This window comes from Squalius cephalus (genome assembly GCF_949319135.1).
Source record: "Squalius cephalus genome assembly, chromosome: 23".
In the NCBI taxonomy this organism is placed as follows: Eukaryota; Metazoa; Chordata; class Actinopteri; order Cypriniformes; family Leuciscidae; genus Squalius; species Squalius cephalus.
In genome coordinates this window covers 10,929,941-10,945,680 of record NC_137144.1, presented here as the reverse complement: position 1 = coordinate 10,945,680, position 15,740 = coordinate 10,929,941, and the positions used below count along the sequence as shown (strand labels likewise).

At 36.1% G+C, this 15,740-nt stretch overlaps 2 protein-coding genes across 4 annotated transcripts in view; both read left to right on the top strand.

The window, feature by feature from the left end:
• Positions 1-430: 430 nt before the first annotated feature.
• On the top strand, positions 431-15,735 carry LOC307151806 (troponin I, fast skeletal muscle-like). 2 transcript variants are annotated; one of them, XM_079859976.1, is made up of 11 exons: positions 431-1,067; positions 2,258-2,346; positions 4,535-4,637; positions 8,622-8,838; positions 10,096-10,127; positions 10,225-10,261; positions 10,913-11,041; positions 11,849-11,938; positions 12,060-12,236; positions 13,720-14,709; positions 15,703-15,735. In XM_079859976.1, the coding sequence occupies exons 5-10, from the start codon at positions 10,120-10,122 to the stop codon at positions 13,804-13,806; spliced, it is 528 nt and encodes a 175-aa protein (XP_079716102.1). In that variant the 5' UTR covers positions 431-1,067; positions 2,258-2,346; positions 4,535-4,637; positions 8,622-8,838; positions 10,096-10,119; the 3' UTR covers positions 13,807-14,709; positions 15,703-15,735. The 2 variants fall into 2 exon arrangements, with proteins under 2 accessions (XP_079716102.1, XP_079716103.1); XM_079859977.1 differs by lacking the exons at positions 431-1,067; positions 2,258-2,346; positions 4,535-4,637 and having other exon boundaries at positions 8,563-8,838.
• Positions 14,609-15,740, top strand: part of LOC307151803 (troponin I, fast skeletal muscle-like) — a 181,469-nt gene continuing 180,337 nt past the window's right edge. For both annotated transcript variants that reach the window (XM_079859973.1, XM_079859972.1), the window contains exons 1-2: positions 14,609-14,709; positions 15,703-15,735. In XM_079859973.1, coding sequence (XP_079716099.1) covers positions 15,728-15,735 — 8 coding nt within the window. In that variant the 5' untranslated portion in view covers positions 14,609-14,709; positions 15,703-15,727. The remainder of the gene's footprint in view (positions 14,710-15,702; positions 15,736-15,740) is intronic.

Genomic DNA, 15,740 nt, shown 5'->3' with positions numbered 1-15,740 from the left:
CCTTTTTTGTTTGTTTTATTACTGATGCTTTGGTTCTTTCACTCCCTTACGCTCTTTGACTAGTGCTTTGTTTTGACTTTAATGAATAAATATTATAGTGCTGAAATTAAATTTGGTCGGTGCAGTTTCCAGAAGAAATATGGGTGGCATTTTAATTTAATTTAATTTGGTTTGTGCACAACTTCCAGAAGAAATATGGGTGGCATTTCAACTCACATTTATGGAGATCTCCTCTTTTGCTGTATGGTGAGTAACTTAAAATACTTTTTTTTTTTTTTTTTTGCTGAAATATCTCTCATTATTTAGCTATTTAACCCTTTATTTGTTCTGTCAGATATGTTATGGATCTTGGTGTATTACGCATTGCTGCCGTTTACAGCACACGCATATGCGTCTTGAAGGAAGGGAAATTTTGTCCTGCTGAGGATGGGCTCGGGATATTTCAGGAGCTCAGCGGCTTATTGGTCTAGGCTGGAACCCACTTCCATAAACAAGAATAAAAAAGAGAGTTTCCGTCTTTCTAGACATGCCTGGTTTTGCTCAGAAAGTCAAGAAAGAGATCAAATCGCAGTATTCCTTTAGGTTCATTTGTCAGACTGGGGCAAATTTGGAATTTTTTGTTTCTGGGGCACCATTCCTGTTGCTTGAAAAGTGAAGGTTTAATATGATATTGTATATATTTTGAATATTATAAAAGATGTAATACAATATTTTTTGTTTTGTTTTTGCAAATGCATTTTTTTATTAACTTTTCAGAAATTAGAAATTTAGAAAAATGTTTATGAACACTGCCTCATGTGAGTTCTTCAGTTTGTTAGATTAAAAATAAATTGCACAATCTAAAGAGGTGTTATTTATATGGAGGGGGTTCGGGTGGAGATGAGGGATTTGATATTGTGTTTCAGGTGTGTGTGTTCTATTGGTTCTCTGGATGGATCTACTACCATAAAAAGAGAGATGGGATTTCCTTGGTCATAGGGGAATACAATATATACTTATGATGCCCGCTCCCTGAAGAGACCCAGTTCTTCCTCCATTCTTCTGGCTGTGTGTGCCTCAGCTCATAGGTGAGCTGCTGTTTTCTCTGCTTTTTCCTTTGATTATCCTATTGTTAATGTGTAATAGCATCTGGGTGAATCTTGACCAACTGCACTGTATACATTTTTGGCGTTGACAGATAATTTAATATTTTAACAAAATGTTGCTATTTGTGATGCATTTGAAAGGTGTTTTTACTGCTTGTTTATTTTTTATTTTCAATTTTGTAAGCATAAATTGAGAAAAGTAGTTTGTGCATGATATAATTTTTCAGAACCTTTAAGAAAAGTTTGTTCAGACTAAATAGGATTGATTTGTTGGGAAATCAATTATCTGGTTTTATTTTGTTTTATGTCATGGGACATTAAATCTGTATTCTTGTTGGGAATATAGAAAACTGCTATTGAACTATTGAGCTATTCTGACACACATTTGGTAGATGAAAGATAATGTGTTGATTTGAGATTCAGACCGAATCTTAAAATAAATAAATAACACTTCAGCTGGCGTGTCTAAAATGACCCTCAGGGATCTCTTTGGTGCTTTAGACAATGATGCTATGGCTTAAATCTTGGGTATTATAATATAATATAATATAATATAATATAATATAATATAATATAATATAATATAATATAATATAATATATGTGAGTTAGTATATGACAGAATTTTTATCCAATTGGAAATAAATTGTGATAATTTGGTCATACATTTAAGTTAGGCTCAGCCTTTAAATAAATGGAATTTAAAACTGTGAGAAAGGGCATCCTTCATTTCACAGGAAAGAAGGACGCATTTTAAGGAGCCTTCGAAATTGGGACAGCCTTTGTCACGCCGCAGTGACACAATGGATGCAACCTTTGAATTGGGATGCAGCAGGGGAGCATGTTATGTTTCTTCAAAACAAAAATATCAGTGCAAATATCAACTAAACTCCTACCTTACGCTTGGAGCATTGGTTTGGGTGTTTTTAACCTAACCTTTATCCCCGGTTTCACAAACAAGGCTTAAACCTAGTCGCTAGTCCCAGACTAAAATTCATGCTTGAGCTGTTTTAACTGAAAGCAACTTGCACTGACAAATCTTAAAATATGTCAGTGCAATTGTTTTGTATAGAGATGCACACCAGTTATATTTTTTCTAAGGCAAATTAAAAAAAGCTATTTAAATGCCCTAATTGAACTAAGGCCTAATAGCCTTTGCTTCTTCTTTTCAAGGATTAAGGATGAACGTAATCAGGAAGAGAGATGGATGGAGAGTTGCAGAAGTCTCTAGCGATATCTACTGATCATGGTGGGAACTGCAGGTAATCTGCATCTTGATGACCGTGTGTTGTTATGTATAATTGTAAATAACATGCACAATATAACTGTACACTAACTGTACATAACATGCAATTGATAAAACAGGATACTGACTACTATTTCTTGTAATCAATGTGATACTGTAGTCTATGCAGTGATAAATGTGTCAATTTTAGTATTCTTGTTGTTGCATAATGAATAGCCTACCTCATTACATTACCTGTTTAATTAAGTCAGTGGAGTCAATTACCTGTTATGTGAGTGAAGTAAATACTGAATACTGAATGGTTATTTCACTTTTTTATTCCAAGCATGTGTACAAAATTTGGTTTGGCAAACAGGAGGTTGATGTTACTTTCCAAACCCATTATATACTCTCGGAGAAATCATCTATTAACCGGTTAATATGAATGATTTGAACATGCAATACAGACGATTTAACTGCTGTACATAAAAAAAATAAAATTAAATAAAACCACTTCTCATAAAGTAGAACACAGACTTATTTTCAATGAATGATATATGCATTCTTTATAACAACTTGCACACATCAGTCTTTATTCTTTCAAGCAGACATTTTTATTTGTATAAATTAAATATAATGAATCCTTATTAAAGCTATTAAAGAGCAGTGAATGCTTTTCTCTTTTTCTTTTGTTGTTTGATTAAAGGGATACTTCACCTCTGGAAAGATGAATGTGTATTTAAAATTGGTCATTTATGTAGAAGAAATGTGAAGAATTTTTTTTATTTGGAGCTTTCTAGACTGAGAAAAGCCAGAAAATGTATTTTTGGCTTATGTGGATGAAAGACAACAACTCCCAGAATGCACTTGCTTCGCTGCCCTAGGAGGCCACGCCTACCGGTTAGAGAGCGCAGTTGAAAACAACAAGGTTAGGCTACCAGTGAGTCTCCGTGACGAGTCTGCCTGGGATTTCGAGATCGCCCAAAATGTCCGGGATTCGGCTTTTGCGTTCTACAGTCGCCATTCATCATGTTTACTATGGCGAGCAGGACGAGGCTGACGGCCGCGGGAGAACGGCGCGAGGCCGGTGGCGTCATTACTGAGACGCTCATATCTCTCACGGAGGTGCGGGAATTTCCTTAGCAATGTTAAAACGCACATCAACCGATCACTTGTTTAGCGTTCATGTAAACACTACATTCAGATTCACCAATCGGAATGAATTCAGTTAGATTGAAACAAGAGGTGTGCATGTAAACAATGAATGGCGACCGCAGAAAGCAAAAGCTGAATCCCGGACATTTTGAACGATCTCGGCCGCCAGACAGGTCCGGGAAAAGGAGGATGGTAACCCCTACTACTCAGCTTTCTTCACAGAACAAGAGCCTGCTAGCTTAGCTTCCAAAGAAAGACGGCTGACTGTGTGTACATTATGTGAGTGAGATCCCACCCTCTATGGGCGGGTTGAACAAATGCGGAACAGCCCCTACTACTGGCTGTAGTCTTTAGCCTCTGGACAGAAAATCCTCCGATGACGCAAAATGACGATTTTTGCGTCATCGGAGGATTTTTTCCAGACAAAAAATACATAAATCTCTCCTCTCAGGGGGATATGAGGGTGGAAAGCATGGTAATTCCAAAATACTACAGGTTTTCTACTAATACAAAGCTTAATGCTAAATCCTGAAGTATCCCTTTAATATTAAAGGAATAGTTCACTTACAAATTAAAATTCTGTCATCATTTACCCACCCTCAAATTGTGACAGAAGTTTCTTTCTTCTGCTGAACACAGAGGAAGATATTTTGAAGAATGTCGGTAACCAGACAGATGATGGACCCCATTGACTTCCATAGTAGAAAAAATCAAATACTATGGAAGTTAATGGGATACATCAACTGTTTGGTTATAGACATTCTTCAAAATATCTTCCTTTGTGTTCAGAAGATGAAAGAGTGATGTCTGAGGCCGAGACTAATGCAGTTTCGAGCAAAAGTTTGCAGTTAGTGATAAAGATAAAGTGAGTAGTATTCAGCTGGTCATGTGATCTCAACATGGCAGCCTCCATGAGATGGCGACCTGCCCCTTGCAGAATAAAGCAGACACTTACATGACTGTAGTCTTTATCATATTAGACATTAAATATGTAAAACATATTTTTACAGTTAACAGAGCTTCTGAGATGCCTCAGCTTCTGTTTGATTCTGTTATTGTTACTATTACAGAGCTGGTTATGGACGGAGAAATTCATCAGTGGATCTGGTCCAAATTAACCTCGTTTCTGCTTCTATTGAATGTGAAGTTCTGTAAGACACCTTGAAGCTGATAGTAAGTTCAGTGAGTCTACTGCTATTTGTTTGTGATTTGAAATGCATTCAGAGCCAACTTGTTTTTAGGCTAATTATTCAAGAAAATTCTACTTTTCTACACAATTAATTAGTTTAAAAAAAATCAGCTTGCTCTTCCTCTGAAATTACTTTCCTTCTTCACTGATGTCGGGTAGGAAGCATGAGTATTGGGTAACACCAACCAATAGCCAATTAGCTATACAGCCATTTTTTTTAAACTGGAAATGTATATAAATAGCAGTAGTGTCTGATTCTGCGAGTGAGCACATTAGCTATCACAGTTGAAAACCAAAAGAGCACCTCTTCATGTTAAAATGTAATTGAAGCCTTGATTTCTCTTCTAGCTGCATTATAACATTCCTATTTTGTTTGCATGTGTCTTGACTCTGTTAACCTCTAGACAGCACTGGGAAATCCAGAGAGAGCGTGTTTGAATTTGCTGTAGTATTAATATGAATGAAGTATATAATTTAACAGCGGGAATGGTGACTACATTCGACTACATTGCATGTGTTACAAATAAAGCTACAATAAGCTCATGGAATGAATACAATGGCAGTCAATCATCTTGATGGATGATGCAGCGGAAACTCTGACCAATAAGAGAACAGTTGTACTAGCATGTGACTTGCACAAACACGTTTTGGTACGAATTGAAAGGTTGCCTTGTGAAAGCAAACCGAACCAAGAAGAAAATGCAACATTGCAACAAATTAAGCCCCTGTTTCGGAACAAATCAAAAGATCTACAGGTGTAAAATTGCCCTATATGCTAAATTATGTATAATGTTCTGCATGCAAAATATAAGAAATTAAATATAGAATTAAATATAGAAAAGACAAAAAAATAATAATTAGAATTTGGTTAAGTTACACAGAAAACCAAGTCATTTTAACTGATTTAGAAGGAAAATTTGAATAAAAACGAAATAGCCAAGTAGCTATTCAGCCATTGTTTTAGCAAACTTGGATTCAGGGTTACGTTCATTTTGGAATGTAACACCTACTTTTCGTGGTCCAGTCAGGATAAAATAAATTCTCAATTATAGAAATGTCACATTATAGAAGTAAAATATACACTCACCTAAAGGATTATTAGGAACACCTGTTCAATTTCTCATTAATGCAATTATCTAATCAACCAATCACATGGCAGTTGCTTCAATGCATTTAGGGGTGTGGTCCTGGTCAAGACAATCTCCTGAACTCCAAACTGAATGTAAGAATGGGAAAGAAAGGTGATTTAAGCAATTTTGAGCGTGGCATGGTTGTTGGTGCCAGACGGGCCGGTCTGAGTATTTCACAATCTGCTCAGTTACTGGGATTTTCACGCACAACCATTTCTAGGGTTTACAAAGAATGGTGTGAAAAGGGAAAAACATCCAGTATGCGGCAGTCCTGTGGGCGAAAATGCCTTGTTGATGCTAGAGGTCAGAGGAGAATGGGCCGACTGATTCAAGCTGATAGAAGAGCAACTTTGACTGAAATAACCACTCGTTACAACCGAGGTATGCAGCAAAGCATTTGTGAAGCCACAACACGCACAACCTTGAGGCGGATGGGCTACAACAGCAGAAGACCCCACCGGGTACCACTCATCTCCACTACAAATAGGAAAAAGAGGCTACAATTTGCACGAGCTCACCAAAATTGGACAGTTGAAGACTGGAAAAATGTTGCCTGGTCTGATGAGTCTCGATTTCTGTTGAGACATTCAGATGGTAGAGTCAGAATTTGGCGTAAACAGAATGAGAACATGGATCCATCATGCCTTGTTACCACTGTGCAGCCTGGTGGTGGTGGTGTAATGGTGTGGGGGATGTTTTCTTGGCACACTTTAGGCCCCTTAGTGCCAATTGGGCATCGTTTAAATGCCACGGCCTACCTGAGCATTGTTTCTGACCATGTCCATCCCTTTATGACCACCATGTACCCATCCTCTGATGGCTACTACCAGCAGGATAATGCACCATGTCACAAAGCTCGAATCATTTCAAATTGGTTTCTTGAACATGACAATGAGTTCACTGTACTAAAATGGCCCCCACAGTCACCAGATCTCAACCCAATAGAGCATCTTTGGGATGTGGTGGAACGGGAGCTTCGTGCCCTGGATGTGCATCCCACAAATCTCCATCAACTGCAAGATGCTATCCTATCAATATGGGCCAACATTTCTAAAGAATGCTTTCAGCACCTTGTTGAATCAATGCCACGTGGAAGGCAGTTCTGAAGGCGAAAGGGGGTCAAACACAGTATTAGTATGGTGTTCCTAATAATCATTTAGGTGAGTGTATACTACACAGTACATGTAGAAAGGTGTTTTTTAATAAATATATAAAATAGTAAGTGTTAGTATTAATGGGTCAAGCGTTGACAAACAGATTCAGCCATTTCTTGAAAACGGCAAAAGACTCAGCAGATTGGGTTGAGATAGGCAGGTCATTCCACCAGCATTGTACAGTCAAGGAAAAGGACTGTGAAAGTGATTTTGTGCCTCTTTTGGATGGTACCACAAGGCGCCGTTCACTTGCAGAACGCAAGCTTCTGGAGGGCTCTGAAGTGAGTTTAGGTATAGGGGTCCAGAGCCATTGGTTGTTATGTAGGCAAACATCAGTACCTTGAATTTGATGCGAGCGGCTATTGGCAATTCCATGCTGGAAGGCCTGCCAAGAGAGCATTACAATAGTCCAGTCTGGATAGAACAAGAGATTGGACAAGGAATTGTGTAGTATGGTCCGATAGGAAAGGACTGATCTTCCTAATGTTGTATAAGGAAAATCTGCAGGACCAAGCAGTTCTAACAATGTGGTCTGTGAAGTTTAACTGATCATCAACCACAACTGCAAGGTTTCTGGCTGTCCTGGATGGAGTTATGTTTGACAAACCTAAGTTGTGATGGAGTGTTGGGTTTGCTGGGACCACAAGCAGTTCTGTCTTTGCAAGGTTGAGATGAAGGTGGTGGTCCTTCATCCAACAAGAAATGTCTGTCAGGAAGGCTGAGATGCGAGCAGCTACCGCCAGATCTGGCTGGAATGAGAGGTAGAGTTGTGTGTCATCAGCATAGCAGTGATAGGAAAAAACATGTTTCTGAATGACAGATCCTAGTGATGACATGTAGATGCAGAAGAGAAGTGGTCCAAGCACTGAGCCCTGAGGCACCCCCGTAGCTAGATGTTGCGACTTAGACACCTCACCCCTCCACGACACCCTAAAGGACCTACTGTACCTGAGAGGTATGACTTGAACCATTGGAGTGCGGTTCCTGAGATGCTCTTCATCATGAGGGTTAAGAGGAGGATCTGGTGGTTAACTGTGTCAAAAGCAGGAGACAGATTTATTAGCTGTAGAGTCTAATGAACATGCTATTATGTCATCTAAATCATCTGACTAAGGTCGTGGAGAATCTTTCTCAACTGAAAATAACTCATAATTGTAATTTGATGAAAATAAGAACATAAAACATTACGTAATGTGCATCATATCCTGTTGGAATTTATTAAAATGGCAGTAGCATCTCTATGACCAACAGATGCAGTCTTAGAAGTTTCTGTAAATAGTACACTACCAGCTTAACAACTGAGTAAGTATTTGTAAATGATCTTATGTGTATTAGTAAGCACTGCTGACTTTGCAACCTAAAGGATCATGTTAGGTCAAAGCATGGGAGCACTTCTGTAAAACACAATAAATGAGTCGTTTCTATTAATTAAACATATAAGAAACTTGATCATTGCAAGGCAGAAATGGCAGCTTGCCTTCTCAGAAAAAAAAAAAAAAAAACTTAGTTATAACCAAAAAAGGAAAGAAACATAAACACAATAAGTGTTATTCTCCAACACCCTGCATGTTAATCAATTCATTTGGCAGATGAACGACTCCTGACAGCCCTTATCAGATCATATTCAGCTTAATTCTTCTTGTTAGTTTCATTATCCTGACATCTGGAAATTTGTTTTCTCCAGTAGTCTATTTTAAGCAGTGTGATTGGCGGACATTAGAAGTGGATATTTCAAGAGGCTGGCAAACCAACTGTGGATAGTACCTTACCATAAAGAGGGGAGACGAATGATGACACCAGGTTTATATACCGGTTTATAAGTGTAGTCCTGCTGCTAGTGGTCTGCTTCCTTCAGATATTCTTCTTTCAGGGCTGAGCTGCTGCTTAACTTTCTCATATAGGTGAGGACAATGTCTACATTTTCATGGTTTGATTCCATTTTGTCTCAAGCATCCAAAGATGCTTGACTTGTTTTTGAGGTGTTATTCACTTGGAATTTACTGAACTCATGCTTTGGATTGTATTTTTAGGATGACAAACGCATTTCTGTAAGCAGTTTATAGTGATTTGGAACTATAAAATAACTTCAGAGGAATATCAAATATTTGTATTTTATTAAGTGATTATTTTTGCATTATTCTTTCAATTAATTTATATAAAAATATATTTTAGAGTATTGTGCACAAATTATTTAATTCTAAATTGGCATGTATTAAAGATTTAATTGTCTTGCTACTGAATTAAATGCCAGTTGAATATCTTGCAATGCGTGTTGGACTGCCAAAATGAGCTTGGCACAAAAATGACATTTTAAATGACTGTATGAACATGAATATGCCACTACAAATGCTAATACATTTATTGTTTGTATCATTAAAGGGATAGCTGAAAATTCTGTCATCATTTACTCACCCTCAAGTTGTTCCAAGCCTGTATTAATTTCTTGTGCTGAGCACAAAAGGAGATATTTTCAACATATATTGTGGGTTGCTGGTCCCCATTGATTCCCATAGTATAGAACATAATACAATGGGGGACCAGAAACTGTTTGGTTAACAAACATTCTTCAAAATCTTTCTTTATATTCAAAAGAGGAAAGAAACTCATACAGGTTTAGAACAACATGAGAGTGAGTAAATGATGACAGAATTTTCATTTTTGGGTGAACTAACCCTTTAATACTATAATTTGCACAAAAAAAGAAAGAAAGAAAAGAACAGAAACAGTCCCTTAGATATCTCTGTCGAACCATCCTAAGCTTTGAAGGGATCTGTTATAAATATCCAAGACATCTGAATACAGCAAAACACGATCTGTGTGATTTATACAGCTGTCTGCAGACAGGGTCAGATTAGTTGTATTGTTGACATATGCATAGATTGTTCCAGAAGCAGAGAGACTGAGATACTGGATATCAGAGGGGGAAATGCACACCCCTCCCTCTGGATCGCAAGACATTTCCAAGTGCTGGTTTCAAATTATAATGCAGAAAACACAGCCCACTCTATATGACATCTCTCTTAATGCATATATCACAAAAGAACCTTTGAATCAATCAAGACTAAATATTGTATATCAAAAGGTAGATATATAAAAGTTGTTTCATCTTTCTAAAAAATGTCTTTAAATATTTTTGCACTGTTTTGCACTCTGTACAGGGGTGAAGAAAACACGGGTCCAAAATGTCTGAGTGAGTATATGAATATCTCTGTTATTTATTTTATTTATCTCATATCAAAGAAATGAGAATCTATTTGTAATTGTAATTCCTTCATCATCCATCACAGGAAAAAGATGACATCGAGCCGCAGGCACCATCTCAAGGTAGAGTAAATAATGCACAGATGCTTTTGATATTATATAAAATATTATAAAATATTTCATTTCATGAAATAATTTTGTCATTTTGTGTCTATATATAATATATAGACACATATAATGTGTAACAAATATAATATAATATAAGGAGTAATTGATGACGGGTCGTTGAATTATTCGAAAAAAATGTACAAACCGAGTTGTTAACGTGGCCGACAACACATTTCTGAGCGAGTGTGTGTCCGTACTGCATGTGTGTGTGTTTGAGTGGGAGAGCAGGAGAAATAGAGTATGTGCTTTCCATACATAATAAAACATAATTTTCTGGCAAAAAGCATGTAAAATTGTTTACTATTATATAGTCAATCAGATTCAAGCATTCAACAGCCCCGTAGTAATGATTATATTATATTATATTGCAAGAAAAAATCACATCATGGCTTTGACATAAAAAGTTAAATCCTATCCTTTGAAATGTCCCACCCTCCTGTTTCAATAGGAAAGAAAACTGTGCACATCATGTGATTACATGTGGTCTTTACAATAGTGTAATTTCTTCTGACTGCTTTTATGTTTGTCAGTATGTGTGTTGCTGATAAAAGCACTATAATGGTGTTGTATGAAATCCAGGGTCTAACTGATGTATTTGCCCTACAGAGTTTGGTGCTTAGCATTGCAAAGGGCCTTATGGAGAAAGAAGCTGCTCAGCTAATTGTAGACAGGGAGAATTACATGGCAGAAAACTGCCCTCCTCTCTCCATGCCCTCATCTACAGCGGATCTGCAGGTCTGTCACCACATTCACCAAATGAATTAAAAATCCTTGAAACTACAGCAAATATGATTTTCGTTCTCTCATAGCACATGCACATCAATTAGATGTTTTTTTTTTTTTACGTTTTCATTTGGAAGACAGAATTTTACAATACATTGTTTACAAAAACAGTAATTCAATGAATATATCATTACCATACTCATGAACTTCAGGGTTATTATCATTACCTAAAACTAATATTATTTCAGGTAGTAGCCAAGGCGACATTTGAATTCTAAAATAATTAAAAATAAGAGTGAAATAAAAAGTTATAGAAACTTTTTTTTAAAAAGCACTAAAAAAAATTACAAAACACAACAAATTTACTAAAACTTAAAACATAAAAACATTTACTAAAACAAAAACTTATTTTTTTTTTTAAGTAATTCGCAATTTTAGTAAAATAAAATAAAATAAAATAAAATAAAATAAAATAAAACAACTGATGCACTCATGGTATTTACATGGCACTTCGAAAATACTTCAAGAAAACCACAGTACACTTCTGGAAAACCAATGGAATATATTTAGATTTTTACTCAAATGTTTTGGATATTAGAATGGCATTTAAAATATTTTTTTCTTGACATTTATGGTTGTGAACAAACAAATATGTTCTTAGTATGTAGGCTATATTAGTGCTGTCCAGAAGTTTCACTGATGTCTCAGTGATGTATATGCGACTAGGCATGATAAAAGTTATATTGCATACTCTTGAAACATTATGATGCAAAAGATGGTTAGAAAAGAGAGCTTGACTCTTTCAATGTCGCCATTCAGGAACTGTGCAAGAAACTTCACCATCAGATCGACACGGTTGATGAGGAGAGATATGACTTGCAGAGCAAAGTTGGCAAGGGAGATAAAGAGGTAACTTATAAACTATAATACTCAAACATACCTCATGATGATGATGAAGGTGATGTTTCTGTTGAGTCTATATATTGGGTTCTCTGAGGTCTGTTTTGACTCTAGTCTAATGTGTGTATAGATTGAAGATCTGAAGATCAAGGTGGTCGACCTGATTGGCAAGTTCAAGAAACCCGCGTTGAAGAAAGTGCGCATGTCTGCCGATCAGATGCTTGGGGCTCTTCTGGGCTCCAAACACAAGGTGTCTCTGGATCTGAGAGCCAACCTGAAACAAGTCAAGAAGGAAGTCAAAGAGGAGGTGAGTGAATGGTTATAGTACAGAGCAGATGTGAATAGTTATCTAAATCAAGCGTATAGCGTCAGTTCTGGCAGGTCACGTTAGTCAAGCTCACGTCAGCTGACTCTCAGCTGATCCACATCTACCTATAGGAATATCACGCCTATCACTGTATACATATATACGCTCCTTCAGTATTATCAGCAGCTATCGCGTTTCTCAGGAGCTGATTACCCTCCTCCATCCCCAGCTCCTCCTCTCGTCAGTCAGGATGGCATTCTGATTCCCCTTGAATCAGAATAAATTCTCGAATTATGTTGTACTTTAAAATCTTGAATTAATGATATCGGCAATACATTCATGTTTAGAACAGAACCATACCGCCAATCCAAACTGTATGCTAATTGCCAATCGTATTTGACGATAATGGTCCTGACAGAAATAATAATGCCATAACCCATGAGAGGCCGTGCATTACAGTGATTTTACCATGGGTAAATCCCCCTAACTGGCCTCAAGTTGCTTATTGCTTGTAGCATAGTTGAGCATTTAAACATAAGCACTTATCACATAAATATGATCAAAAATAATATTTATTATTAAAACAAATAAGCCATTAGGGGTTGTTATCAAACGTTAACCATGGCAAACATCTTGCTAATGTATGAGCTCTCAAGATTTCCTGCTTTAATAAATATGTTTATTGATATTGAAAATGAGTAAGTAGTTAATAATACATTTTTGTGTGTCTTCCTTTGGTTTATATGTCAAGTCACATTTATTTATACAAGTAAAATTTTATTTTATACAATACAGATTGTTTCAAAGCAGCTTTACATTTATAAACAGGAAAATAACAGTAATGTTGTAAAATCATCAATTATGAAACAAATTCAATTTAAGCTGTAAAACAGCTCTCCAGAAGGTAATATTAGGGCTGTCAATAGATTTTAATCGCGATTAATCTTGTTTAACATGTTCATTTTCTCATCATTTGCTATATCCAGCAAAATAAACTATCCGATTGAAGGATGATTTTCACAAAACTGCATTTTCAGCAAGTTTTTTTCATGGTAAATGTAGATGTCTTTCCAAAAACGACACTTGGAGACTCCAAAAGGACAACTAATAACCAAACGATATAAAAAGTCCATATAATTCATAAATTTATGCACACATGAATAATTGGATAATTATATTGAAAACTTTCTTAATGGCTTAAAATGATCTGATCGCAAACAGAAGTGAAATCAGGTTAAAGGGTTAGAATAGAAATTTGCCATTGTAGATGCTCAGAGTCAGTCTGAAAAACTCTTCTAAGATCATCTAACTGCGTGACGTAAATTCCGTTAATGATGCAATTGTGCGTGCTACCAAGGTTACCACATAATTATTTTTAATTCATTGCATGTGTAAACGCATTAACGTTGACAGCCCTGATATACAGGCCTATGTTTAATTGAACTACCATTCCTTCACACTCAATTCCTCTCTCATAATCCAGGTTTCAGATGTTGGGGACTGGCGTAAGAACGTTGAGGACAAGGCTGGTATGGGCGGCAGGAAGAAGATGTTTGAGGGCGAAGCCTAAATTCCTAGACATTTCTTTGTTTAATTATTGTAGGAATTCGTCAGTGCTATGCAATCATTTATCTTTTTTTGCTGTAGTTTTGTCTTTAGCTTTCAGTGCCTCAAATGAGCATTTGTTTCATGCAGTATGTATATGTCCTGAAAGAGAATTGTGTATCATCGCTGAGCCACGACCATTAAATGAATGCTTTTGAGGAAAATCCTTTTTTGTTTGTTTTATTACGCATACTTTGGTTCTTTTACTCCCTTACACTCCTTTACTGGTGCTTTGGTTTGACTTTAATGAATACATACTATAGTGCTACTGTATGCTGCTTTTTCTTCTATTTGATCAGTTGCATTGCTCTATAGGTATTCCTTTAGTTAAATTAAATTAAAATTTAATTTAATGAAATTTAATTTGGTCGGTACACAACTTCCAGATGAAAAATGGGTGGCATTTTAATTGAATTTGGTCGGTACACAACTTCCAGAAGAAATATGGGTGGCATTTCAACTCACATTTATGGAGACTCCTCTTTTGCTGTATGGTGAGTAACTTAAAATCCTTTTTTTTTTTTTTTTTTTCGCTGAAATATCTCTTATTATTTAGCTATTTAACCCTTTATTTGTTCTGTCAGATATGTTATGGATCTTGGTGTATTACGCATTGCTGCCGTTTACAGCACACGCATATGCGTCTTGAAGGAAGGGGAATGTTGTCCCGCCGAGGATGGGCTCGGGATATTTCAGGAGCTCAGCGGCTTATTGGTCTAGGCTGGAACCCACTTCCTTAAACAGGACTCCCAAGATCTGCTGACCCATCAGAGTCCAACATATATATCCTATTTAACTTTTCTCTCTCTGAGGCTCACCCAGTCTTTCCAGTTCTTCCTCCAAGTGTTCCTCCTCTTCTTCTCATTAGGTGAGCGTCATTCCAGAACTCTCTGTAGATCTGTACGTAAAGGACAAAGGCACATCTTTGAATGCAAACATTTGTGCATAGATTTAGATACTATTTATCTCCTAAAACAATTACTTTACTGATGAATCTTTCCTGTTGTTTAGAGACATATTGTCCTCTAAGTGCTTGATTTTTACATCCATATGTCCAGACAGATAAAGTCTTTTAATATTCATGAGTACATACAATATGTTGATAAGTGTGCTTTTAAATGTAGTTATGAATTACCTGATAAAGTATACATGTATTAAATGATATATAGAGAATTTATATGAAATATTGAAAGGAAACAATATTTAACAGCAATACAATTTATTATAATTGTTTCTCTCAAAAAGTTAAATATTAATTAAAATGTTCAATTTTAATATGCTCTAATTGATATGACAGTTTATTCTGTTTAAATCACATGAGTTAGACTGTAGTTGTTATTGCTAAAATATATCATTATCATATTTTTATAATTAAAATTATATATCAATAAATTATGACAACATATGTTTTTTTTTTACATTGCTTTACTCTTCAAAATAAGTTAAGCAATTGTCAACTTTTTTACATGTTATACAAGATTCAACTCTAATTCAACATTTTAAGTCATTTAATGTAATTTAATTTGAAATGACTTAAACATCCAAGTTGATTGTACTCAATTTAAAGTAGTAACTTTTTTAACAGAGCATAAAATAGTATGATCTTTAATCGCATTTGTCTTATAGCCTCTGAATACAGCAGCTGATCGCTGGTATCATGTTTATGACCTTTTGAAGTCGTGACAAATGTACTGACTCGAGCATCTCAGACTATTGAGCTAAACTTACAGACTCGTTGTCCCTGATTGAATTTCATTTCTTAACAAACTTTACCTGTTTAAAACCACATAGAAGTGCTTGTCTTGAGTTAGCCAATTAACTAAACTGCCTATATCTAATGAGTCATTTCTATCCAATCCAGGGTGAAAACACACTAAACCACCAAGATGTCAGAGTAAG